The following is a 24,900-nucleotide window of genomic DNA, read 5'->3' as shown; positions in this document are numbered from 1 at the left end:
CTTATTTTTATTTTTTAAATATAAATAAATTTTACAAATTTATTGTAGATAATTTTTATTTATTTTTTAGAATTTCTTTTATTATAAATAATTATTTTAATTTACAAATTAAAATTAAAAAATAGTTAAGTTTAAAAAAAGCTCTAATATTTGATCTATATTCTTATTTTTGCTGTACACTTTTTTTAATTTTATTTTTTAAATAATAAATTTTAAACTAAAATAATTATTTTATGAGTTTTATCTTTAAGTCCCATGTTTTTAAACTTAACTATTTTTTAATTTGAACTTTTAGATTAAAATAATTATTTATAATAAAATTTTGTCTAAAATATAAATAAATATCTACGGTAAATTTTTAAAATTTATTTACATTAAAATTTTTCTTACATTTAACATGAACGTAACAAATGTAACCGATCAAAATAAAAATAATAAGATGTTTCATGTTTTTTATTCTCCTGAACTATATGAATTTTATTTTATTTTATTTTTAAATAAAATTTACACAGCATTTAAATAAGTTTATTTATTATACAGATTATCAAATAATATTTAAAAAAGAAAAAGACACCAATGACACATACATATTTTTTATACTATTTTTCTTCCCTTTATTTTATTTATTTATTTATTTTGCATTTAGTTTTTCCCACTAAAACAGCTCTCAAATCATAAAAGAATAAACTATGCAGTGATTATTAGTTGAAGCAGTAGAGACAAGGAAAGAGGTAGACTCAGACACTGACTGATATCCCAATTTTATATTACATTGAAAAATAAATTTATTTTGATAAACTCTGTCAGTGGCGCACATACACAGTCTTCGGACGGTGGTTCGCGATCGGATCCGGATTCGAGGGCGGAAGCTGTTTCCGGTAGCTCCGATACGGTGGCACTGGCGGTGGCGCCAGTTCCGTTTGTTTCTAGTGCGAATCCTTTCGGTGTTTTTTCTTTGCTGTGATTGATTCGTTTGATCCAGAAAATCTTGGTGGATTGATTCCATGGCGTATAGACGGAGACAGCAGCAAGGGTTTTCGAGACCTTCGTTTTCGACCTTCGAAGACGAAAACACTCGAAACCCTAACTCCTTTCCGCCGTCAAACGACTTCGTTGAAAGTTCAGCTTCGTCGTCCTCTTCGTCTTCTCTTGCTGCGAAAGCTATCAGAGCTTCTTCGGCGCGTCGCGACTCTTCGCTGTCCTCTCTCTATGGTCTCTCCTCCACTTCTTCTCCGACAGCTCCTTCTGAACCCATTCCAACTCCTCCTCCTTCTTCCAAGGTCCACTCCTCTCTATAAAATATGAAAATTCCGATGTACGCTAAGTGTGACTGTACTTGTTTGATTTCAATTTGTGCGTTGTGTGTTATTGCTTATGAGGTTTCTGCTGGATAGGGTTTATTGAATATTTGTTTATGAACCGAGAAGAAAATTAGAGAAATCTTCTTAAATGGAGAATAGGCAAAGGGAAATAGAATAGTTTAGTTTGAAAGAGCTTCGTAAAATCTCTGCATCAGTGAATTTGTTAAAGAAATCCTGTTAAAAGTATGGTTTTATTTTATTTTCTTATGAGTGAATGCGTTTAAGGTTGGAAATTCTTTTGTAGATATGCTACTTTCTCCGTCTCTTTTAATATGTAGCCTTTTAATATGTATCATTGTGTTGATTCAAAATTGTAGTCATTTTTCTAAATGTGGTGCTGTATATATAGGATTCAAGACCCTATGAATATACATCTATGAAGAACATGAACGAATCCAAGAATGGATTTTGGGCTGTTCTAGCCAGAAAAGCCAAATCGATTATCGAGGATGATAATGTACCCCAGCAATCTGAAATGGCTGGAGTGGGAAGGTCACAATTGCCTGGTGCAGCATCTAGGGGCAAGGTGAGTTTGGAATTATATCTTAATTCTCTCCAGAGATGCTGCTTTGTATTTTATGTCTGGAAGTCAGTTAAATATGATTTCACTGATTTGAAGCTGAGGTTTTGAAGGGGGTCAAGATTATGGAAGGATCTTGTATTTAATCATTGTAAACAATCATATCATAGTTTAATTTTGTAGTTTGTTCTTCACAAAAGAAAAGGTGAATTTTATTTTGTAGGGATACACACATAATCATGTGTGATAGCCATAACGCTTCTATAGCAGTTTTGCATGTGTGGCCTGTTGTGGTGCTGTTTTGTATAGCTGAATTGCAGCTGCTTTTGCATGAAATTTGGCCATATCTTCCAATTTAGTATTCATGAGTGAAAACCCCTTTTTTGGTTCTGGAATGTATCATTTGATGCTCTTTTAAGGCAACAATCTTGGAAATTTGCCCCCCTTTTCATAGAATCAAATCAGAAAAGGTATCTTCCCCTTCACTTGCATATCTACTGACAAAGACCTACCTTTCTCCTGCTAAACTTCTGGCATCAATCACATAACATTTTTTGGCCATTTACGAGCGAGCTTGCTTGTTACTGTTCTGGCCATTCCTTCGCATATGATTTTTTTAAGTCCTCAATACTTCTGTCAGTAGTATGAAAGAAATGAAGCCACGTACATGAAATAAAGAAATTTAAGTGAAAAGCTAGCCACTCCTTTTGCAAGCAATAGAAGTGTTGTGATTCAAAAAAATGAAGAAGCCTGTAGGAATTATGGAAGTCAAGAAGTGGGAATAAGTGTTGAGAGAAGTTGCAAGCAATGGAAGTCGTGAATGAGCAGCACCAGATGGAAGGAAATAGGGGAAGTAGAAGCTTACTCAATAACTTTCTAGTTCTCCAACTTCTGAAATTAAAAAATCTGTCTTCTAAAATTTTCATGTTGAAGTTGCATATGTGTTTCCCCACTAAAAGTTGTGTTGGAGATGCATCTGGAAGTGTTTAAATCGCAAGAAACCTTTTTTTAGTTCGACACTTTAGTGGATTGTCTGACATGTGTCATATGGATGTTGTGAGTGTTCGATACGTTTCACACCAAGACACAATATTGAAGAGTTGTGTCTGTGCTTCATAGAATGAGGTAGATCATGTACTAACGTAATTTTGACATGAATGATGTCCTTGGATAGTTTGTTTGTATTTTAAGTAATTATGAATTTGTTTGTTATTGTGAGTAAATTTATCACTTGTTAACCTATTTTGAGTTGTGTTTATGTATTGGATCTTAACATATATGATTTCTTGAGTTATTTTTCTTTTCTGTATTATTTTTAATGTATGCACAGGATATAGTTTTTTGCATACGCATAACTCTTACAGGTCAAGTCATGAACTTTTGTTTCCTTCTGATCCTCGAGTTTAAGAACATTAAAATACATCTAACGAACATCACAACATCAAAATGGTGATTATTCCCTGTTTTCACTTTTTCCCTGTGGCATTTTTTGCCGTCAGCTGATGTTATGTGTGATTGACAGCTATGGATTTCTTCCACTAAAATGTAAAAGGCTAACCCGCCAGATAGTAAACGTGCTTTTATCAAAGTATTTATTTTCTTTTTTAGTAGAAAATAAGGTTTATCGATATCAGATTAAATGGAAGAAGGTGAAGTGAAGTACATATAAAAGATGGATTAAGAAACCTGTTAGGTGCATCAGAGACAAAAAAAGATTGCTGCAAAACTGCGGCCAATCTGTGTCCTTGTTTGAAATGGTAACTCTACTGATATAACAAATAACTATTTACAGAACACTGAGGAGGGCAATAAATATCATAACACTTCCAATTTCTGAATTTGAATTGTTGTGATATTCTTTTGGTGGGCTTGTATAGTTGATTGTTCATTATTTTTTGAACTTTAAAATTAGATGCTATTGTCATTCTCTTTGTAGTTCCAAAATCCAAATCACCCAGAGGAGAACAATCTCAGAAGGGACAGTCCAGCATTTATGAAGGGATTAGATGCTATCACATCATCTCTTACTCATATTGGTGGTACCATTGGTAAATCTTTGGAGGTGAGGTTTGATGTGAACATTTTTGCTTACGTATTAAATTTCTCTTGTCTAATTATAAGCATGTTCTTTACTTGGTGTCTTCAATCTTTCAAATGTATTAGACATTTAGATCTATATTAGAATTCTTGGTTATGGTGAGGATGGCATGTGTCCTTTTATTTCTATGTTAGATTTTTTACTATGCATTTGCCTTGTGGGCTTATGTAGATAGGGATGAGAATGTTATTGTAGTAGGTTGTTGGTTATATTATTTCTTGTCAGGCTTCAAATACAAATTTCAAACTTCTTTTCCTTCCAAAAAGTATGTGTTGTGATTTCTTAGCACCTGTGCTAATTCATTTGTGTAGGAAGGTTTAACAATTGTTGAGAACCGGACTTCAGATATCATTCACGAAACTCGTAGGCATATCAGGAAGAAGCCTGGTAGCTTTGAAGGACAAAATCAGGAGAGAAACCATTCTAATACAGTTCATCAACAATCCCAATTGCGAAACCAGATGTCACCTAAGCAAACAGACCAAGAACTTCAACTGAAAGCATCACGCGACGTAAGGTGGCAACTGTGTATCACTTTTTATTGTGGTAGAAATACATGTGTGGTTAACTTGTGCAACATCAATATTGCTCAATATTCTAGGTCCATGTTTTTTCTTTTTACATTTTTCTTTCGTTTTTAGTTCATGCTCTTAAAATATACTGAATTAATATTTGTTTGTGCTGTAAATATCTTGCTTTCTCAGATTCAGTTAATTAAATAATAGATATATGATTAAAGGTGGACAATTTTGAATGTGTCTATTTATTGAAGCTTATATCTTAGGATTCATGGTAATCAATACATGGGATGTGAAGATACAATTTGATAATTTACATAATACAAAAACAGTCACTCATCAAATTCGAATCAAAGTATATGAAATAAACACACATTTTTTTACGCAATGAATTTCTTTTAATTTTTTAAATTCTAAAATTACAAATCGGATGTGTTGTGTGGAGTAGCCATCTCAGTCAAATCACATAGGTACCTGTGCTCATATACATACAGCATAATTATAACCGTATCAAACAAATCCAATTCCCTTATTTATAACACTATCCTTTTGTATATTGTCTTGTGTTTGTTTCAAGGTAGAATATGTATTGGTCCAATATGCATTGATAGATGGTAAGAGATTGTTGTCTGACCTTCGCAGTTAATGGGTGTAAGCGAGCTTAAAGAAAGCAATCATTTTTCTTTATTTGTATTTAGAGTCTGGATCACACATCTGTATTTGAATGTTGGACTGTCAAACCTTAAAATGTTTTTTTTTTTGTTATCAATTAATTACATTTTTATAAGTCAATATATTTTTTTTTATTTTAAATTTATGGAGTTTATAACACTCGAAATTTGAATAGATGTGTAAGAATTTTTAAAAATTTCAATGATTATTGTTCAGTTTGAAGAAAGATTCAGTAGTGCATTAGCTAGTTTTTCTTCAAAATTATTTTTCACCGACAGTTTCATGTTTCTCACAGATGAACTTGTTTTTGTGAAATCTTCAGCTAAAAAGATATAAAAGGAAATGATATTTCTATATTTCTATTGAAGGGGCAGCCTTGATGTTGAAACTTAAAAGGATGATAGAGTTAAAGTTGCATTATCTCTTTAGCACTCTTCAACTAACCATGTTTTTTTAATTAAACCTTAAATCTCCCATAATTGATAATATGGAACCCTACCTGCCCGCCTATCTGGATAATCATCATTTGCTATGTTGAATATTGATAATCAAATTCATAGTGATGCTTATGTCCCTAGTTTCCATTGAATATATCTCTTCTCACCTTCTAAATTTAACCACTAATTTGATCTTCACAAAATTAATTTGCAAACCTGTAGCTATTTATAAAAACTGTGGCCCTAAATCTTGCACATAGCCATAGCCATAATTATCCTAGGTCAATCTTGTGGACTCTACCGCTGAAGTAAGAGTAATGCCAAATTAATACTTTGGTGTTACTTTTCAGGTTTCTCTCAACTCATTATTTTGCCTTTACTATTCTTATATACTGTGTGTTGGATTGATACCATCACTAATGCATGAATATTTTTGTATTTCCTTTTTGCGCGTGTTTCTTTAGATAAAAGATCATGTTTAATATTCCTGCTTTCTATATTCCCCTTTCTCCAATGGAAAAAAAGTTGATTTTCAGTATGTTTGTTTCATGATCATTATTAAAGTTTATGACTGAATTATTCCTAGCATGGTACCAAGTTGATATCATTTACCAGCTTCTGTGATATATCGTGATTTTCTTCATAAGATGCGTTGTTTGCATTTTTGTTTGTCACAGGTTTCAATGGCAATGGCTGCCAAAGCAAAACTACTTCTTCGGGAGTTGAAGACTGTCAAAGCTGATCTAGCTTTTGCAAAGGATCGATGCGCTCAGCTAGAGGAAGAAAATAAAATCCTCCGTGAGAATCGTGAAAGGGGTGGCAACCAAGATGATGATGATGATTTGGTATGCATGTCTCATTGTCCTTTTTTATCCTTTTGGTTTTTCAATTTCATTAGTTCCCCTTTTATGCATATTTCAGTGGCATAGAGAAGGTTATCATCTGATATTCTTTTCACATATTTGATTTCTCCGCATATTTGATATTGTTTTCACATATTTGATTTCACATGTCCCCTTTTCCAATCTAATATTTTGAGCACAGTTGGCCATTACTTTTGTTTCAGTTATGAATTATTTTATGCGTTTTATGACGTGGTGTTTATTGATCTTTAAATTCACGGCACCTAATGATAAAGCCACTTATGTTTAACGCGCTTCAAACCCTATATAGGTGGAAGCCTTGTGCACTGGCTAGCTATTTTTAATTTTATGCTACGCATTCAGGGGTTTAAACTTATAATGTATGATAGTAGTGCTTTAATAACATTGCAGCCTGCTTATTTTCTGGTTGTCATTTTCGTTACAATTTTAGAATTATTCTTGGATGGTTGACCCTTTTACTTGCTAGACTTCAAGTTTTCTTCTTTTTAAAGTTTAAGTTTAACTTGACTCTTTATGGATCAACTGTAAAGATATTAGAAGCTGACATTGTGCATCCCTGTGGAGCTCACATGTCTTATATTTAGCACATTAATGCTAATGTTTTGTTGGGTAGAGAGGATAGGAATTAAAGAGAGAGAAAAACATAAGTTGCCAGAGTAGAACTAGATGAGAAATAATGTAGAAATTAAATGTGTTTTGATTGAAAAGGAATAGAGAAGAGATGGAGAGAATAAAAGTAGGTTAGAAATAATTGATGAGTTCCACCATTTTTAAAATTATTTCTTTACTTTTCTTCTCTCACCAAACATTCTATTTTATTTCCATCTCCCCCATTCTCTCAATCGAACAACATCAAAAGGTAAAACCCTTTATGATCTATTTGAACAAATTTCTCCATAAGCACTTATTGAAAAAAAAAACAAAGCATAAAATCAATTTTTTCGTTAATTAAAATTAGCTTAGGCATAAATTAATATGTAGAGACAATCTTAATTTTTCCATATTTTTTATTTTTTAACTTGTATATAAACTAATTCTAGCTAATGTAGAATTTTATTTCATTTTTACTTTTTTCCTTCAAATTCCTATGAAAAAGTTTCTTAATTATGTTTTTAACACTTTTTTTTTTCTACGAGCCCATCTAATTTAAACTTAAGCTGAGGTGGCTAATGCTGGTTGGCCTATGTATAATTTGCTTACAACAATTAGGGCCAGGTGCCCAAGCCTATTTATGTTTTCATCTAAGTTGAGTTGGCTCCATGGGAACAATCAGGCAGGCTAACCTGTTTAAGTTAAAAGAATAGATTTTATTTTTTAATTTTTAAAATAGTTGTGTTATTGAAGTGACTGAACCCATCAAACCAACATGTGGGGTTGATGAATGGTCTATGACGTGTCATAGATAGTTTAACCTTGCGCATTCCATTATGAAGCATCATGTCATAATCGTCATATCACTAGATCATATGAAATCTCCAATACATCTAACTCTTCGGCCAACTCAATCCTACAAAATGACTAAACCCATCAGCATGTTAGTTTGATGGGTTCGGGTTCGGCTTATGCACTCCGTTATATACTATAATAATTTGACTATTTTCTTGTTGATATGTGATATCCAACTGATACTTTGTCACACCCTTTTATGATGCATAATATAAGAGTATTTGTTGACCATTTGACATGTTCTATTTTATTCCTGGTTATCAAGATAGTTATCATATGATTTGATAGTTGGGTTAGTTCACAATTTATTTGACTTTATTTAAACAGTGTAAGTTTCTAAGGTCACTTATTGTATATATGGACCCAACCCATGTTATCCTTCCCCTAGTTCTTTTCCTCTTCTCTATTGTTTGTGTTTTTTCAAAAAACTTCTATCACTCGCTCTACTTCCCAATGTCATTCAGAAAAAGGAACCAAAAAATTTGACTATATACTATAGTAATTAGACTATCAGCTTATGCACTCACTCCCTTATAGACTATAATAATTTTACCATATTTTCTTATTGATGTGATATCCAACAAATACTTTGTCACATTCTTTTATAATGCATAATATAAGTATTTGTTGACCATTTGACTACATGTTCTATTTTATTCCTGGTTATCAAGATAGTTATCATATGATTTGATGGTTGGGTTAATATTTTGATAGTTACTATATGATTTGATAGTTATCATTTTGTTTGACTTTTATTAAACAGTGTTAGTTTATAAGCTCATCTATTGTATATGGACCCCAAACCATGTTATCCTTCCCCTTGTACTTTTCCTCTTCTCTATTGTTTGCGTTTTTTCAAAACACTTGTGTCACTCGCCCACTTCCCAATGTCATTCAGAAAAAGGAACCAAAAACACCCAATTGATTGGATTATCGGATTTAACTCACATTGAGTCCTCACGGAAATTGTGTTGTGAACATACTTTTCTAATTCTCATTACAGATACGACTGCAACTTGAATCTCTGCTTGCTGAAAAAGCTCGCCTGGCGCACGAAAACTCAGTTTATGCCCGTGAGAATCGCTTTCTAAGGGAGGTTGTTGAATACCACCAACTTACAATGCAGGATGTTGTCTACTTCGACGAGAGTACTGAAGAAGTCACTGAAGTTAACCCTCTTAACCTTCCCCAAGTGCCTAATATATCCCTGGATTCTTTTACTACACCCACAACCCCCTCATCACAGTCTCCAGATCCCAACCTTGGTATCAGTTCAGAATTAACCAGAGGCATCCCATCTACTATATCTGCAAAGGATGTTAAAATCGTAAAGGATTCATGGAATTCTGAAGCCACTAGAAGCATCTCTTCCATCACAGGACATGATGCAAAATAACATGAAACGCGTCTCTTGAAATGGTGGTGCACCACTTTTTATACTTCTTTTATTTGTTATTATTTATATGCTGCTGGTGGGTGACATTACCTTGATGTAATTTTATACCTTAACCTTATATTGTGTAACTTTGGGTTTTATTTTTTTATTTTTTCATTATATCAGCATACGCTACTTATGTCAAAGCAGCAATACATGAACAAATTCCTGTATCATGGTGTATAACATGTCTAATTTTATTTCTTCTATTGTCATCAACTCATTTAATACTTATATTAATTGATACTATACGTCGAATTCAATTATAATTAATTTTATCTATCACATTCACATTACTTCTTCTTTTATTTAGAGACCAAATACCCCTAAAACAGCGTGTGCCACGTAAATAGCTTCTCTACATAATTGCCATAAACAAGTAATCTAATCACCAATGAAGGTAAACCTCGACCATAATAAATTTTCGTTAATACACAAAATTCTTTTTGTTTAGAGGGTTTGAAGTTTAACCGAAAGCATAAACTTTAACCTTCAGTAAAAGCTTATAATATTTGAAAAAAAATGCTTTCTGTGGATTGCTTTTTCATTAGGATGTACATCAATGCAAAACAGATCCAAATCAGAAAATATGTACCGAGTTATAGCTTCCCCAGAATAAACAAATCCGGTTAATTACATACACTTTTTGTATTTGTAACCATTGCGACTTTAACACGATTTTTAATTGAATATATATTTAAAAAGAAAAAAAGGTGAGGCGTGAAAATGGACAAAGCTTTGTTTCAGAAGTGGAATCCGTGATATGATATGATATGATGAGGGTGTACAGAGAAGCGTCTGCTAAAAGATGCTCATCCGATAGACAAGGATCGAGTTTCGTTCGCTTTTCTCTGATTTTTACTGAAATTTTAGTTATCACACAGATTCACGTCTCTTCCTTTCCAATTTACAGTTTCACACCCTCTTTCATTGTCACCTAATTTAACTTATTCCAAATTATTATTATTATTATTATTATTATTACTTACTTACTTACTTACTTATTCTTTCATTTAGTATTTATGTAATGATGATCCCCAATCATTTTCCATTTTCATAGAAATAATGAGTTCTTCTCAATACATCTATTATGACAATTACAGTAAAAAAAATATTTATTAAGAGTTTTATAGAAGAATAATTTGTTTGATTAGAAAATACAAGTTTTGTAGTAAAAATTTAATTTTGATCCTTATCATTAAAATATTGAGATGGAAATATAATTCTTTTACCGGTATTTACTATTTAAAAAAAAAAAAAAAACTACTTACGACAGGGATTATGAAAAGTGATGACGCCACGGAAAAAAAGAAAAAGAGATCCATGACGCAACTTGATTGATTATGGATGACAATCTTTTCAAACTACGATTTATAAATAGGAATCCTTGGCAAGTTTCACGTCCATTCAGCAACCAAGAAAAAAAAGAAAAACAGAACATATAATAAATAATCAACATGTCAATTTTTTTTTTAATAAAAGGAAAAAGTGATTTCACAAGGTACTAGCATTCTTGCTGTTCATGATAACTGTCTTTTGACTTTAAAATTAAATTCCATATTAACTTTTTATCAATGTTCAATAGTTATCAAAAGCTCTCATCCAATTACTATGCTCTTTTCATATCCTTTCTTTCCTAATTAGGCAGTTGAAGAAGCCACTGAGACAGGAAGTTAGTTGTGGCATTGACTATTAAATATGTGCCTTAATAATAATGCTATTATTAAATTACAGTTGCAATTACCACCTATTTTTTATCCACCTCTCTACCTATGTAACAAGTTCACATGCTCCTTTTTAGTACACACTTCACATGCTTGTTGGTACCTACTTGATTTGACACCCCAATTTTGCAATGTTTTTCACCTTTTTCCCCTACTTTTCCTCCAAGGATTTTTCACTATCTTTTTATAAACCATTATTCTCTCTGGATTATTTAACTCAGAATCTTTAAAAATATCTTAACTCTATAATTCTGGAAAATATCTAATTAATGAAATCTAATGATTCTTCTTCAGATAGAGAAAGATTATAATTTAATTTTAGAAACAATAAAGATTTTTACAGCACGGATTGGTAATCAGATAAAAATGTACTAGAAAATATAGATAGGCAGAAATACAATCCAAGTAAAATCTAAATTTGGTAAATTAGGGTCCCATGAAACACAATTCAACACAACACAACAAAACAGAACAACAGAAGGAGGAATTTGCATGCAGTAGCACATTAACATGTTCATCAGTGTGAGTGTGAGTATCTCCGTTACCAATCTCAAACGGCAAAGCTTCCCCCTTCTTACATATTCTGATTCTTGATTTTTGTTTCAATTTATTAATTTTCTTTCTTTCCTCAACCCATTTTTCTCTTTCTCTCTCCCCACCATTTTCCTTCTTCAACCAGATTCTGGAGCAAGGCCTTGCCCATTTGCTGCTTCCTTGAATCTGAAACACCAGACTGAATCTTTGTCGAGAATTTCAAGATTTTCCCCACAAACCACCACATCACGTCACTTGGTCCCATGAAAGATCTGATTTTTCGTTCTTGGGGGGTGGGGTTTCTGCCGTTTTTCCTTTCACCGTTGGTGTCTGAAGATTGCACAAACAGAATGGTCAACAACACTTTTTGGTCACCTCGTGTGCTTTAAACTGTAAACTCTCTCTCTATCTCTCTCACTCTCTCTCTGTTTTCTGTCTCTGTGTTGCATTCTTTGCGTGTCTTAGTCTGTGGCTGTTTCTTCCATTGTTAGAAATTGGTGGTTTTAATTTGATTTTGACCGAACGAATGAGATCTTGATGAGGGTTGGAACCATTTTTTTGTTGCCATTACTTCTTTCTCTGCCGCTTTCAATCGCTCAGCTCCCACCTGACACTGCAATGTCATCCCGAACCCTCGATGCCATTCTTCAAGATTGCGCCTTTAAGGCATTTCTGAGGCCAAAAACTGGGGTACCCTACGATGCCCAAGTGCCCAGAAACCTAACCGGGATTAGAGTTTCAGCAATGAGGCTCAGGAGTGGTAGTTTGAGGACCAGAGGTGTTGAAAGATACAAAGAGTTTCAGATCCCAATTGGGGTGTTTGAGCAACCTTATGTAGAGAGGCTTGTTCTGGTGTATCACAACTTAGGCAACTGGTCTGAAAAGTTTTACCCTTTACCTGGTTACTCTTATCTGGCTCCTGTTTTGGGTCTAATGTCATACAGTGGTGCCACTCTGAATGCTTCTGAGTTGCCTGAATTAGAGATTAGAGCTTCTGATAACCCAATTTTGATCAAGTTCCCTCATGTAAAACCACCACCATCAGGGTCAGTGCCAAAGTGTGTGTTCTTTGATCTACATGGTTCTGTGCAATTTGACATCCTAGTACATGGTAACGTATGTTCAACAGTCCAACAAGGACACTTCTCTATTGTTGTGGAGTCTAATGCCCCATCTCCAGCACCTGCTGCTGTTGCTGTTGCTGCTGATGTTGGAAAAGGAGGTTCTAAGAACAAGCACAGGGTGTGGATAATTGTTGCATCATTTCTTGGTGGATGCGTGTTGGTGATCTTGTTGAGTCTATTGATTGTTAAAGTGAGAAGAACCAAACAAGGGATGAAGATTCAGCAGCTGGAATGGGTAGCTGAGAGCAATGAAACTTTGCATATGGCATCCATTGGAGGCACCAAAGCACCACTTGCAGTGGGGACTCGCACCAGACCAACAATTGAAAATGATTACGTGCCTTAGATTTCAGGATTATTGTTGGATCAACTTTTTTTTCCCCTGCTTTTTGGAATTTTTGTGTTCATAATGAGTGAAAAAATGATGCTTTAGTTTCCCTAACTAATGGCCATGATAAGAAATTCAGGCTTCTTGGTTTAGTTTGGTATGATTTCCATGAATCTCATTGGCTTCTCTGGTTTTTTGGTAGAATAGAACCTTCATTCTCTCATCTTTGATGTTTTATTTTAGCAAGTGTGTTGATTTAGCTGTTTGTGGACTCATTGAATAGTAGAATTCAGGAAGATGAACTTAAAACAATTGATTAAATTTTTTTTTTAAGGATCTCTACTTTTTCTTTTCTTTTAAGTTACAAACTAGGAAGCAAGAAATAGTAAATATAAAGTGAGTGAACAAAATTATGTTTAGACCAAGTTTTTTCTTTTTCTTTCTTTTGGTTAAGAGGGTGAATTTTTTGTTTGTCTAAATTTATAGCAGTGCCTTTGTTTGTGAGCTTATTTTAGAAAATCTAACACAAAATCTAAGCCAAAGTCAAATTAGATTGTTTGATTCCAATGAGTAAAAAGTCTTTCCGTATTTCATTTATAGATTGTTGATGTTTATGATAACTCCTTCAACTTAACCTTATATTTAGATAAAGAATTATAATTTGTATGAAATTTAAATATATTGAATTTAAATTACTTTAATTTTAAATTAATTAAATTCTTAAGAGTTTTTTTTTAACTTTTTTATTTGAATAAAACCTTTTAATTACAAACAAATATAAAACTTGCAGTTTCAACCTTGAAAACATGAATAAAAATTTAGTCGTTAGAGACATAATAAAAAAACCAGGTTGCAACATCGAAAACTTCTATCTTGTGTTAGTGAAGAAATAATCTTTACAATATAAACCAATGAATAATTTATATCAAAATTAAACAAAACACTCTTACTTATCAATCAAAAAATATTTTTATTGACATCAATAAAAAAACCCTAATTTGACATACGCTTAAAAAAAATAACATATTAATGTTGATTGAGAAATAACTGATTGATATTTAATAAAAATAATATATGTTGATGTTATAACAGTAAATAATTATGTTTGACATAAGTCGGAAAACGTTACTAATATTATAAAATAACACATAAATTGGTAAACAAATAACCTTTAAGGCAAAGATTGAAAATAAATCAATTTCTTAAATTGGACTTATTACATTCATAGTGCATGCATACGTGGTCAATTATTTATAAATGTTTTTATATTAAAAGAAAAAATATATAAATTATTTTATATTAGTTTAAGTGATTTTAATTGATTCATTAAAATTAAACTCATTAAGTGGGAATATTTTAAATTATAAATGTCAATAACAACTTTAATATATATATATATATATATATATATATATATACCATCAATTTAAAACAATTTAAGTTTATTTTTTTTATTGAAAAAAAATAAAGAAAAAATAATTAAGATCAGATAATTATTATAATTGTTTATTTATAGTCCAAATACCTTTTCACACATACATATATTTTATTATTCAATTTGTTTTAAACTTAACATATCTCCCGTAATAAATCACAATATTTAAAAATAATTTATATTATTATTAACAAAATTATGATAACTTTTTGTCATTTACTATTTTAATTAATTATAATTTTAAATAAATATGTTATAAATTTTATTATTACTTTCATATATAATAAAATATATTATTATAAATATTTAATAAAATTTTATTTCAATAAACCCGTGCATTCGCAGTGGTCAAAATGCTAGTTTTCTTATAATTGAAGCTTTAGATTAGGATGAATCTTTTAATATTTTGATTTTCTTCCTTTCTCATGACAAATATTTTCATTATTTCCTATGATAAAGAAATATCATTAACTTTAAAATCTTCTTTCTCATAAACACTAAAAAAAAAAAAATCTGTTATACAATACTTTCACTAAAAAAATCTTAAAAGTTTGATGAAAAGGAACGAGTCATAATTTGAACATATTTTTCATTAAAAGAAATATTGAATTCTTTTTATAAAATGGGACACTTTAAATTTGAAAAATATTTTTTGTTTATGAAAAAGTAAAGATTTAAAATTGAAAAGGGTATTTTCTATTTTTATAAAAAGGAGAGATTTACATTTTAAATGATTATTTTTTATTTTATTTTATTTTTTGAAAAAGGAAGGATTTAAAATTTTATAAAATATTGCAATTCTTAATTACGAAATTATTTTTTTTAAATTTGAAATTATGTTTGATAATGTAAGCTTCAACTTATTGGAGTTCATTTTGCATTTATTATAAACTTTCATCGTCTCTTTAAAAGTATAAATATTCTATATTCTCTATAGGTTTCTAGATTAATATTCTATCATTTTCGCGATCACATATCAAATATTTAAAGGTTGAAAATTTTTGATTAAGCGTTTTATCATAATTTTTATTTGGGTAAGTTTTTTCTTATTCTATAGTTAATCCTTCTTTTTTCTATTTTCTAGCACACGTGGGGTTGTGTAATCCACATGTTTGATCTACTGAGAAATATAAACTTTGTTTTTAGATTAAACAATGGCGTTATTTTGGTTTTTTAATGTGTACTCTGGAAGTTATTTGAAAGTTTCTGCATTGTACAAGTTTTATGATTTTGGAAGTTACTTTTCTTCCATAACAAACTTCCTCTAAATAATGGAAACTATCAACAACTTTTGGTTGAATAGCACTAAAATTGATATTCACAACCTTAGTTTAAAATGATTATGATAAAAAATTTTCAAAAAAATTGCATTTAGATTAACAAAATGTTATCAGTAAGGAAATACTCAAAATTTGCATAATTACCTTTACTAATACAATAAAAATGAATACATATTTTAATAAAATTGCAACTATAAAAAAGATTATACATATTTAAAGAATTGTTCTTCATTTCTTTAAATTTTTTAATTAATTAATAATTGAATTAGAATTAAATTTTTCAACTATTTTAATTATGTTGTTGGCAAGAAATTCATGATCTTTTTGTTGACGTGATAGATTGATTCAACAAGTTTTCACAAACTTTACCATAGTACTATAGTTTCATCTTTACTTGTAATTTCTTTTTTATCACTTCTAAAAAAATAATTTATTCTCTTATTATTCACTAATATACCTATTTAAACCAAAGTTTAAAACTAAAAAATAATTTAATATAATCTAATAAAAAATTACAAGATGTAATTATTAGAAAAAAAATTTATGATAATTAAGGCACAGTTAAAAATTGATTACGAAAAAAATCAACATTTTTATATAGATATATTAAATTTTTTAGAATGTCAAGTATATTAAAAATATATCAAATTTTAAAAAATTATATAATTAACTAATATATATAAAAAAAAAAAATTGGGGCCAAGGTCTTTTCCATTCTCCACCCAGCTCGGCCACTGATCGGTAGGAATTGTGAATAAGAAACAAAAGGTTTATACAAAAACCTTTGAAATGTTTATTTAGACTGTGTATTTTGGTATTTAAAACGAAGCTAATAGGTTTAAGTGGAGAAAAATAGTCTTAAAAATTATTTAAAATATGTTTAATTTTTTTTTTATGTTGGATTGTCATTTACTTATATTTTTTATATCGCGCTTAAGAAATGACACTAAATATATTAAATATATGTATAAATTACTCTTGTTTGAGTGCTATTGCTTAAACATACAACTGATCATTTAAAAAATATAACTTATTTCTCAAGTAATAATTAATAATTTGAAGTAGTTTTTTTTTTTTTTGTGAGAGAGATGCGAACACAATTATCTTTTTTAATTTTATATATATATATATATATATATATATATTGAAGAATGTCGTTCAAACAATGGTGAATTGCTTAAGCGACATAACTTTGTTAAACCATGTTCTTATACTAAAAACCATTTGTTATGTATTAAGTTTTAGTTTTTTTTTTTTTTATCTTTTGTGATACATCTATCAGAAAAGGTGGAGTTGCTTTTAATTCATTTATATGATGTTGTTATACCAAAAGACTTATTCATGAGTATTTTATATGATTAATGTAATTCCTTAAATTTTATAAGTTATGACGTGAATTATAATAATAATTATAATAAATATGTTTGATGTTATAATATGAGAGAATAATATTATAAATTTGTAAATGTATTTTGTATTTATATTTAAAATTAGTTTATCCTTATTTTTATTTTATATTTAAAAATTTTCTTAAAATTACTTTATCTTTATTTTTATTTTATTTCATAATAACAGATATAATGGAAATCGTTACAAAAACATATCATATGGAGATAATAATTCAAAATAACAGAGAAGTTTTATGTTTTATTTATTTTAAGAAAAGTTATTATGTAAGCTCAATGTTTATAGTATGTTATGGAATCTATAATTATCTTGAAGAAGGATTCAAAATTAAAAAAAATGTTTTAAACTAAAGGAGAAAACAGAAAATGATACATTTTGTCACTTTTATTATAAATATAAAGACCTCATTCCCACACGGGTTTAGGTAAATGCAAGGTAATGTAGAGATGTTAAAATGAATTTTAATTTATGAATTAATTCGGCTCATTACGAGTTTGAGTCATGTTGGATTGAAAAAATTTATTAATTTTTTAAAAGTGGATTGAACTGAATCTAACCGACTTAACCCATAAGTTAAACGGTTTCAAGTCGGGTTAAATGTGAGTTGATCCACACCCATCAACAACAACAATATTTTCTTTATAATTTTTAAATTTTTTTTATTACAATTATCGACTACTTCTAATTATATATAGGTTCACAATTTGATATTTTAAAATACTATAATGTTGTTCAATAATATTTGAATTGTTTGAATATTTGATTTATTTGTTTCTCAAGTTAAATATATTGATACTTTAATCTTTAACTATATCTTATAATAATATTTTGAGAATTAGATGAACATTTTATTCTACTATTATAAAAAATAAATCGAGTCAATTCACTTTTATTGTAATACAATAAATATATAGAATAAATTGCAAAAAAAAAATATTCATAAGTGAATCAACCCACTAACCCACCAACCCATAATAAATTGGATCGGATTGTAAAATTTATAATTCACCAAAAAGTGAGTCAGGTTGAGGAGACCATTTTTTAGCTCAACCTATTATGAGCCAACCCGTAATTTTAGATTTTCCATAATATACTATTTTAAAATGAATACACCAAAATAACCTCACATTCTCCATAAAAAGAAAATGAAAACTTGGGCCAATTTGATTTTAGAAAAATACATTGTAGTGATCTTGGGATGAAGAAAGTAAGATCCAAGTGACATTAAAAATGATGAACCATTGCATGTTTATTTGTTTTGAAAATTTATTGCAATGAGATGTGATGCATCATCGACAACATTGCATGAGATTTTTGAAGATTACTAACTTGCCAAAAAATAAATACAAAATAGCATTGTAGGGTGTGCATGAGTATCATAATTGTCACCTATCTTGTGGCTTATTTGCTCCACACGTTCTTGTCACTGGCCCAACATTGCACATTATCATTTATTTTATTTACTTTTTTATTTCTTCCAATCTCTTCTACTTCTTCTAGGAATCCTATGCTACCACCTAGCTTTCTTCTTCTTCTTCTTCTTCTTCTTCTTTTCCCTTCAATCTTTCATTCTATTCTTTCATTTTCTTCATCTTTCTCTCCCCATTAAAAAAATGGCAAAAAAAGAAACAACATTTCTTTCTATTTCTGTCATTTTGCAACTCATGCATAGATGCCAACAAATAGAGGAATAACCCCCTTAAGGAATCTGACACAATTACACCAGGCTTCATTGATTCAATATCAAAAAGATGATTTTTTTTTTCATAAATAAATTAATGGGCATTTTCAATTTCTCACATTACATCTTTGGTGACAAAAAGTTTATATCTTTTTATAATGGTAAGAGTACTTTCACATTATATTTTATGCCCATCTAATTGATTACCGAATAAACAATATTAGGAACTCATTTAATATACATGTTTTGACATGGAAAGGTATTGTATTATAGTGTTTCAAACTTTGTGCATGTGATACGTGTTATTCCAATTTTATACTATTTAATACTTTATAACTATTTTAATGGGATTTTTTTTTGTATTCTTAATTTTAAATAATAACCAGCATGAATTAATTGACTTCATTCATATTTTCTTTCTTTCTTTTTTGAAAAAACACACATAGAAAGGTGTGAAGTGACTCATTTTCCTTAGTAATAGTAATAATGACAATGTGAAAAAAAAATGATTTTTATTATTACTAATAATAATATTGATGTTTGGGTGATTCCTTAGTAATGAGGGCTATGAAAATTCCAATGAAAGCAGAATTTTTATGGTAGGTAGGTTGGAGTAAGACAAGAATAGGGTGACAGGTGTTTAAAAAACAAATAGCATAACATTAATACTAACCAGATTTGAAACAAAATGTAAGCAAGTTGATTATAGTAATCAATAATAGCGGCTATTAAGCTGTCAAAATTAATAGCAATATAATAATAATAAATAATAGCTTGATATTTTCCCCTTCTTTATGAGATTTGATATGCTAAGCACCAAAGTAGGGAAATGAAGTTACAAATTTTGATTGATTTGAAGGCAGTTAGAAGATATTTTTCTGTGTTTCTGTTGTTGCTGTTTATGACTAAGTAAAACTTCCAGAGACTTCACAAGAAGAAAAATATTTTATACCATTTCGTTATTAGTATTAACAATATATAGATACTGATATGCTATTATGTATAAATATATAAACATAAACATATATTAAATATAATTCATATGCGTGAAGCATGATAGCGATTGGTTTCAATCTACATGTTCATGATCTGGTGACAGAGAACTAGTGACCCTCATTGGTCATTGGAAAGCTTCTTCTTTGTGATTGATCGGACAAAATCCATGTTTTGGAGCCTGCATGATTGCTTTAGCATTTATAATTTATCTTCTGCAATCTGGTTATGAATTCAAGTGAATATCTGATGAGATTTCTCTTGTGGTTTTGACTGTTTGGTTTTTTCATCCATCATCTCTTGAATCCCTAATACATGTTTGATTAGAGAGTTTTGTGTTTTGTTTTGTAGCAAACCACAAAACCCACCACCTGTTTGTGTTTGTTAAGGAATTAGGAAAACACAGAAACATGATATAAAGTCTTCTTGCATATGCAACACAAGCCAACAAAACATCAATTAAAACACACCCAGAGAGGTACAGAGTGACACCCTTTAAGGCTTGCTTTAACTACTGAGCTACTACAGAAGTGGCCCTCCTTTTTATTTGTAGCTTTGTACCTTCCTTTATTGTTTTTTTTCCCTGACCATTTTTCTCTCTTGTCTTTCTAACTCATATGTTAGGTGATTCTGTTCATTCGCATCGATCAACTCTTTCTTCTCCCCTCTTGTTGCCTCTCAATTTTCTCAAAAGCCTAATCCTTGCAACCAACCAACCCACATCCTTGTACAATTCATGTCTAACATGTACAATCAGATTTCATTGCCTTCATCCCAAAGGGCCAATTCGCCAAACATAAACATCAGAACCAGTTTTGATGTTGATAGGTATGTAGATGATGATGATGATGATTATGCTGTTAATTCTGGAACTTTTGGTTTCCCTTTACACACACGTGTATATTAATTTCTTTGAATATGTTCTTATTTACCTTTGTTCTAGTCAGTACTTAGCGGAGCTGCTGGCAGAACGCCAAAAGCTTGGACCTTTCATGCAAGTTCTACCCTTATGCACCAGACTCCTTAATCAAGGTCCGTTTATTTCATATCCATGTTTTCAAGTATTCTTCTGTGGATTTTCTCCTCTTTTTTCAACTGATCTCTATTGTTTCGTTTGAATTAGGCCATGCCATGACAAAAATTAGCTTTCTGGTTACTTGTTTACTTGTACTAGTTTTTCACTGTTTGTTCTCTTCAAAGGTTTTGAATTGTGGTCGCAGTTTCGTTACATTCCTCAATATTGTGAGAAATTGCGGACAAATGCGACCGATGCATCCACAATTGTGGTTGTAGAGATTCCAACAACCTTGACATTGCGGGTGGAATTGCAGCCAGGGACTGTTTATTGAAACCTTTATTTAATGTTCTTTAAAATGCACTGAATTGTCAATTTCTGACCTTCTTCACCAGCCTGAACCAGTTAATGCTTGAGAATGAATCATGGTTACTAAATGCCTAAGGAATTAGAAGTTTAAACATGCATGTTTTGAAAAACAAGCAACAGAATTACACTCTTCTTTTGCAAAGCTATCTAGAATTTGTATCTCTTGATCAATCAAGAAAAGGAAACATCTTAGAATGATGCTTTTTGGGTGTCCCACAAAAAGAATATATGGTACCAAAAGATGGTGGCAATTTAGTCATTACCTCCTTTCACAGAAATGCAAGAATCTTTCTGGCTTTGAGGCTTCATATAGTCTAAGAAAAGAAAAATAGGCGTTGTCTTTTGCATGAGTAGAACAAATCTTCAAATGATCACTTTAATTCTTAATGTCATTCACTTTTGATAATCAAGATGTTCATATAGATGGCATTCACTACACTTCCTAGTTCCTATGCATAATTTACTGTTAGCTTACTATCAGAAAGGTTGCATTAATACCATTTATGTTCTTTGATTCACTAATCTCTCTACAAGTTCTTATATTCAGTATTACATTTTTATTATCAGAGATTTCAAGGGTTACTGGAAAGAATGAATTGGTGCATAACCAAGGATTTGGTGACTTTGACAGAATGCGATTCATAAATCCAAGTCATATGGCTTCTCCAAACTCAACATCAAACTTTACTGCCTGGAACAGCCTGTCACATGAAGTAAGTACCTCAGTTTTAATGTTCTATTCAGTGTATATCATTTATGTATTGTTGTAAAACATTTTATTCTTAACCTGTCCAGTTCCGACACTAAATTCCATCTTCTCCTTTATGTCCAAGGTGGCAACATTGCCTCTGTATCTGAAATTTGTATATGCTCTGATCTTTGTTCTATATCAAAGTTTGATTTCTTTCTATCATGTACCAGCATTCCTCTTATGTATCTGTTTCAGTATTTCATTATAATTTCTAGTTTCTTTTACTGATTTTTTATACTTGTTATACATCAGAGGTTAGCTGGCATGCAGGGACTAAACATGGAGTGGCAAACTTCACCCGTTGTTCCAAGTTCTCCCATTGTGAAGAAAATATTGCGCTTGGATATTCCTAAGGATAGCTATCCAAATGTAAGATTTGAAACATGCTTCATAGCATTTTACACTATAAACAATAAATCATGCTTATTCTTATGATATTTTTATAGTTTTAAGACTTCAACTTCTATGCATTGTCAGTGTACAAGTTTTACACTGTCAATGAATCAAATATCATGGCTATGACTAGTATGCTTCCATGTAATTGTTCTAAAATAAACAAACTTGCTACATATGAAGATTTGTGATTGATGATGACAATATAATGGATGCCTGAACTATTTAGTTTTATATTCTGTTAACCTTTGGGTTAATAAGGCTATTTTAATTTTCAGTTTAATTTTGTTGGCCGGCTTCTTGGCCCTAGGGGTAATTCACTGAAGCGAGTGGAAGCTACTACAGGGTGCCGAGTATTTATCAGAGGGAAAGGTTCAATTAAAGACTTAGACAAGGTAACATCCTCTGGTTTATTGTCATCAATTTTTCATAGTTTCTCCTTTGAATTTGTTGACTACTTTTGTTGTTTCCACATCAATGTTATTTGTAAGCTCTAAATTTGTTCTGCTTTTTTTTTTTTCACTCTAAAGGAAGAGTTGTTAAGAGGAAGGCCTGGCTATGAGCACCTGAATGATCCACTTCACATTTTAATTGAAGCTGAACTACCTGCCAGTGTTGTTGATGTAAGGTTGAGGCAAGCACAGGAAATCATACAAGAACTACTTAAACCAGTGGTATTTCTCTTCCTTTCCAACTATTGTTACAGAGATTACAACTTTTTCTTTAGTTAATGAGATGAGAGATTTTAATTGAAAAAAGTGAAATGTTTTAAAGTGAGGACTAAACTGAAACCAGAAAATGTGATGATAGATTTTTTCCAACTTTTTTCCCTCTTTGATGTGCAGGATGAGTCACAGGACATTTACAAAAGACAACAACTAAGAGAACTTGCTATGCTTAATTCCAACTTCAGAGAAGAGAGCCCTCAACTGAGTGGTAGCATCTCTCCATTCACTTCTAATGAAATAAAACGGGTCAAAACTGATCAATAGGGATTATATGTTGAGAATTGTTGCATTCCTTGAATGGTCAACGCTTCCTGTAACTAAATTTTGTAAAGCTGCAATGGAAAGACCAACCTTGCTGATTTGATGCTGCTGATTTGAAGAACAAAATAAAGGAGACAAACAACATAGTATTCATTGTCACTAGACAAGAAGAAAAACTATTCAACTACATTTTGACCTATTTATGGCCCCATTATCATAAATGATATTTTTTAGATTCTTAAACTGTTTATTTGTAGTATTGGAAAGATATGTTTCCATATCAGATATCAGATGTACTTCAATTTTTTCTTATATCTGCAATTTTTCTAGTTGAGTTGCACTTATATTAATCTAAAAAATTGACTTCACTCAAATCCTGATAACATGCATGTTTGCAACAGTGTACTGTTTATCTATCTACAAAGCACAATAATTTCTGAATATCATGTGACAAAGTTTGGCATATGAACACCTTACTGAGCATAAAAAGCTTTGCACCACTTGTTCTGAATATCATCATGGCCACTTCTTTGAGACAAAGTTTGGCCACATGAGCACCAAGCAGAAACAATTGTGCTATATGCACTTTTTAAGAAACCCCTTTTGTAGCACAAAATCATGTCTTTTAGGGTTAACATCAATGGTGGGGGCGTTAGAATTTATTGTTGATGTTGATGTTATTGACCATGACTATGGTGAGAGACTAAAAAGACAAACTAACCTTCTTGTAGGTTGACTCATAGATCATTGTCATGTGTAAAGTGAGGGATATTCTAGATTTCACTTGTCCACCATGCATGCAGCAATCATTTCACCATGGCCATCACTTGCTTTCTTCAACCCTTTATGAACCTCCTTTACACCCCATAAAGATCAACTTTTTCTTCCATGGGAATAAAGATGAACTCAAACATGCTTTTCTACTAAATCATTGTATCATTATAAATTAGGTCAGAAATCAGTTTCTACTAAATGGATTTCAAACCTGTTTTCCAGTCACTGATGTTGAGATTGAAGAACAGAAATAGGCTTTTAGAAGTCCATTTTTCATTATAAAGAGCAAAAGAGTGTGTTTAAATAAATATTTGACTATTGTGTGTGTTCAAAATAAAGTTGAATTTGGGAAACAATTGTACTTGGGAAGAGTTTTTCATATTTCTAAATAACCTATTTTGCTTAATGATTTTTTATACATTGAATATATTAATTCAACTGTTAGATTGAGAGTTCTTCTCACTGTCTAAATTAAATTAAACTTGCTAAACTATTAAAAGTTTAAAGATTATTTGATATTTCATCAATTAATTTTATCTTTAAGTTATAATATCTTTTTAAAATTTAAGAATATAGGCTATAAAGTTACATATTTAAAAATATTTAATAACTTTCTACCGAAAAAAAAAAAGAGAGGAAAGATGACAAGTCCATTAATAATTACTGAATATATTATTTTCAATATTTGTTTATTAAGCTTAATTTCACGCTTTTGTATTACATTTGTGTGAT

General features: G+C 30.6%; 3 protein-coding genes across 5 annotated transcripts; all 3 read left to right on the top strand.

Moving 5' to 3' along the window:
• Window positions 1-733: 733 nt before the first annotated feature.
• Window positions 734-9,544, top strand: LOC114188051 (uncharacterized). The gene is made up of 6 exons (XM_028076546.2): window positions 734-1,280; window positions 1,711-1,887; window positions 3,818-3,943; window positions 4,291-4,491; window positions 6,284-6,451; window positions 8,940-9,544. Exons 1-6 carry the CDS (start codon window positions 1,005-1,007, stop codon window positions 9,330-9,332), a joined length of 1,341 nt encoding a protein of 446 aa, XP_027932347.2. The 5' UTR covers window positions 734-1,004; the 3' UTR covers window positions 9,333-9,544.
• A 1,950-nt stretch (window positions 9,545-11,494) lies between these two features.
• Window positions 11,495-13,290, top strand: LOC114186993 (uncharacterized). Of its 2 annotated transcripts, none has more exons than XM_028075088.2 (2): window positions 11,495-11,623; window positions 11,775-13,290. In XM_028075088.2, the coding sequence occupies exon 2, from the start codon at window positions 12,167-12,169 to the stop codon at window positions 13,097-13,099; it is 933 nt and encodes a 310-aa protein (XP_027930889.1). In that variant the 5' UTR covers window positions 11,495-11,623; window positions 11,775-12,166; the 3' UTR covers window positions 13,100-13,290. The 2 variants fall into 2 exon arrangements, with proteins under 2 accessions (XP_027930889.1, XP_027930891.1); XM_028075090.2 differs by having other exon boundaries at window positions 11,534-12,021; window positions 12,230-13,290.
• A 6,587-nt stretch (window positions 13,291-19,877) lies between these two features.
• On the top strand, window positions 19,878-23,738 carry LOC114188667 (KH domain-containing protein SPIN1-like). 2 transcript variants are annotated; one of them, XM_085675223.1, is made up of 8 exons: window positions 19,878-20,355; window positions 20,502-20,705; window positions 20,821-20,909; window positions 21,829-21,974; window positions 22,265-22,381; window positions 22,684-22,800; window positions 22,936-23,079; window positions 23,251-23,738. In XM_085675223.1, the coding sequence occupies exons 2-8, from the start codon at window positions 20,614-20,616 to the stop codon at window positions 23,395-23,397; spliced, it is 852 nt and encodes a 283-aa protein (XP_085531349.1). In that variant the 5' UTR covers window positions 19,878-20,355; window positions 20,502-20,613; the 3' UTR covers window positions 23,398-23,738. The 2 variants fall into 2 exon arrangements, with proteins under 2 accessions (XP_085531349.1, XP_027933053.1); XM_028077252.2 differs by lacking the exon at window positions 19,878-20,355 and having other exon boundaries at window positions 20,381-20,705; window positions 20,825-20,909.
• The last annotated feature ends 1,162 nt before the right edge of the window (window positions 23,739-24,900 follow it).

This window comes from Vigna unguiculata, chromosome 6 (assembly GCF_037176805.1).
Source record: "Vigna unguiculata cultivar grain cowpea cultivar isolate G323 ecotype 2 chromosome 6, ASM3717680v1, whole genome shotgun sequence".
Lineage (NCBI taxonomy): Eukaryota > Viridiplantae > Streptophyta > Magnoliopsida > Fabales > Fabaceae > Vigna > Vigna unguiculata.
Note: the sequence above shows the minus strand (reverse complement) of the source record. Positions and strands in the feature narration are given on the sequence as shown.

What these genes read in the sequence shown, in the direction of transcription:
- LOC114188051 (XM_028076546.2), top strand. Translation starts at nt 1,005, where the DNA reads ATGGCGTATAGACGGAGACAGCAGCAAGGGTTTTCGAGACCTTCGTTT. An exon ending in GTGCAGCATCTAGGGGCAAG is followed by an intron (nt 1,888 to 3,817) that starts GTGAGTTTGGAA and finishes TTCTCTTTGTAG; the next exon opens with TTCCAAAATCCAAATCACCC. An exon ending in CCATTGGTAAATCTTTGGAG is followed by an intron (nt 3,944 to 4,290) that starts GTGAGGTTTGAT and finishes TCATTTGTGTAG; the next exon opens with GAAGGTTTAACAATTGTTGA.
- LOC114188667 (XM_085675223.1), top strand. Translation starts at nt 20,614, where the DNA reads ATGTCTAACATGTACAATCAGATTTCATTGCCTTCATCCCAAAGGGCC. An exon ending in CACCAGACTCCTTAATCAAG is followed by an intron (nt 20,910 to 21,828) that starts GTCCGTTTATTT and finishes TTTTATTATCAG; the next exon opens with AGATTTCAAGGGTTACTGGA. An exon ending in AAGAACTACTTAAACCAGTG is followed by an intron (nt 23,080 to 23,250) that starts GTATTTCTCTTC and finishes TTTGATGTGCAG; the next exon opens with GATGAGTCACAGGACATTTA.
- LOC114186993 (XM_028075088.2), top strand. Translation starts at nt 12,167, where the DNA reads ATGAGGGTTGGAACCATTTTTTTGTTGCCATTACTTCTTTCTCTGCCG.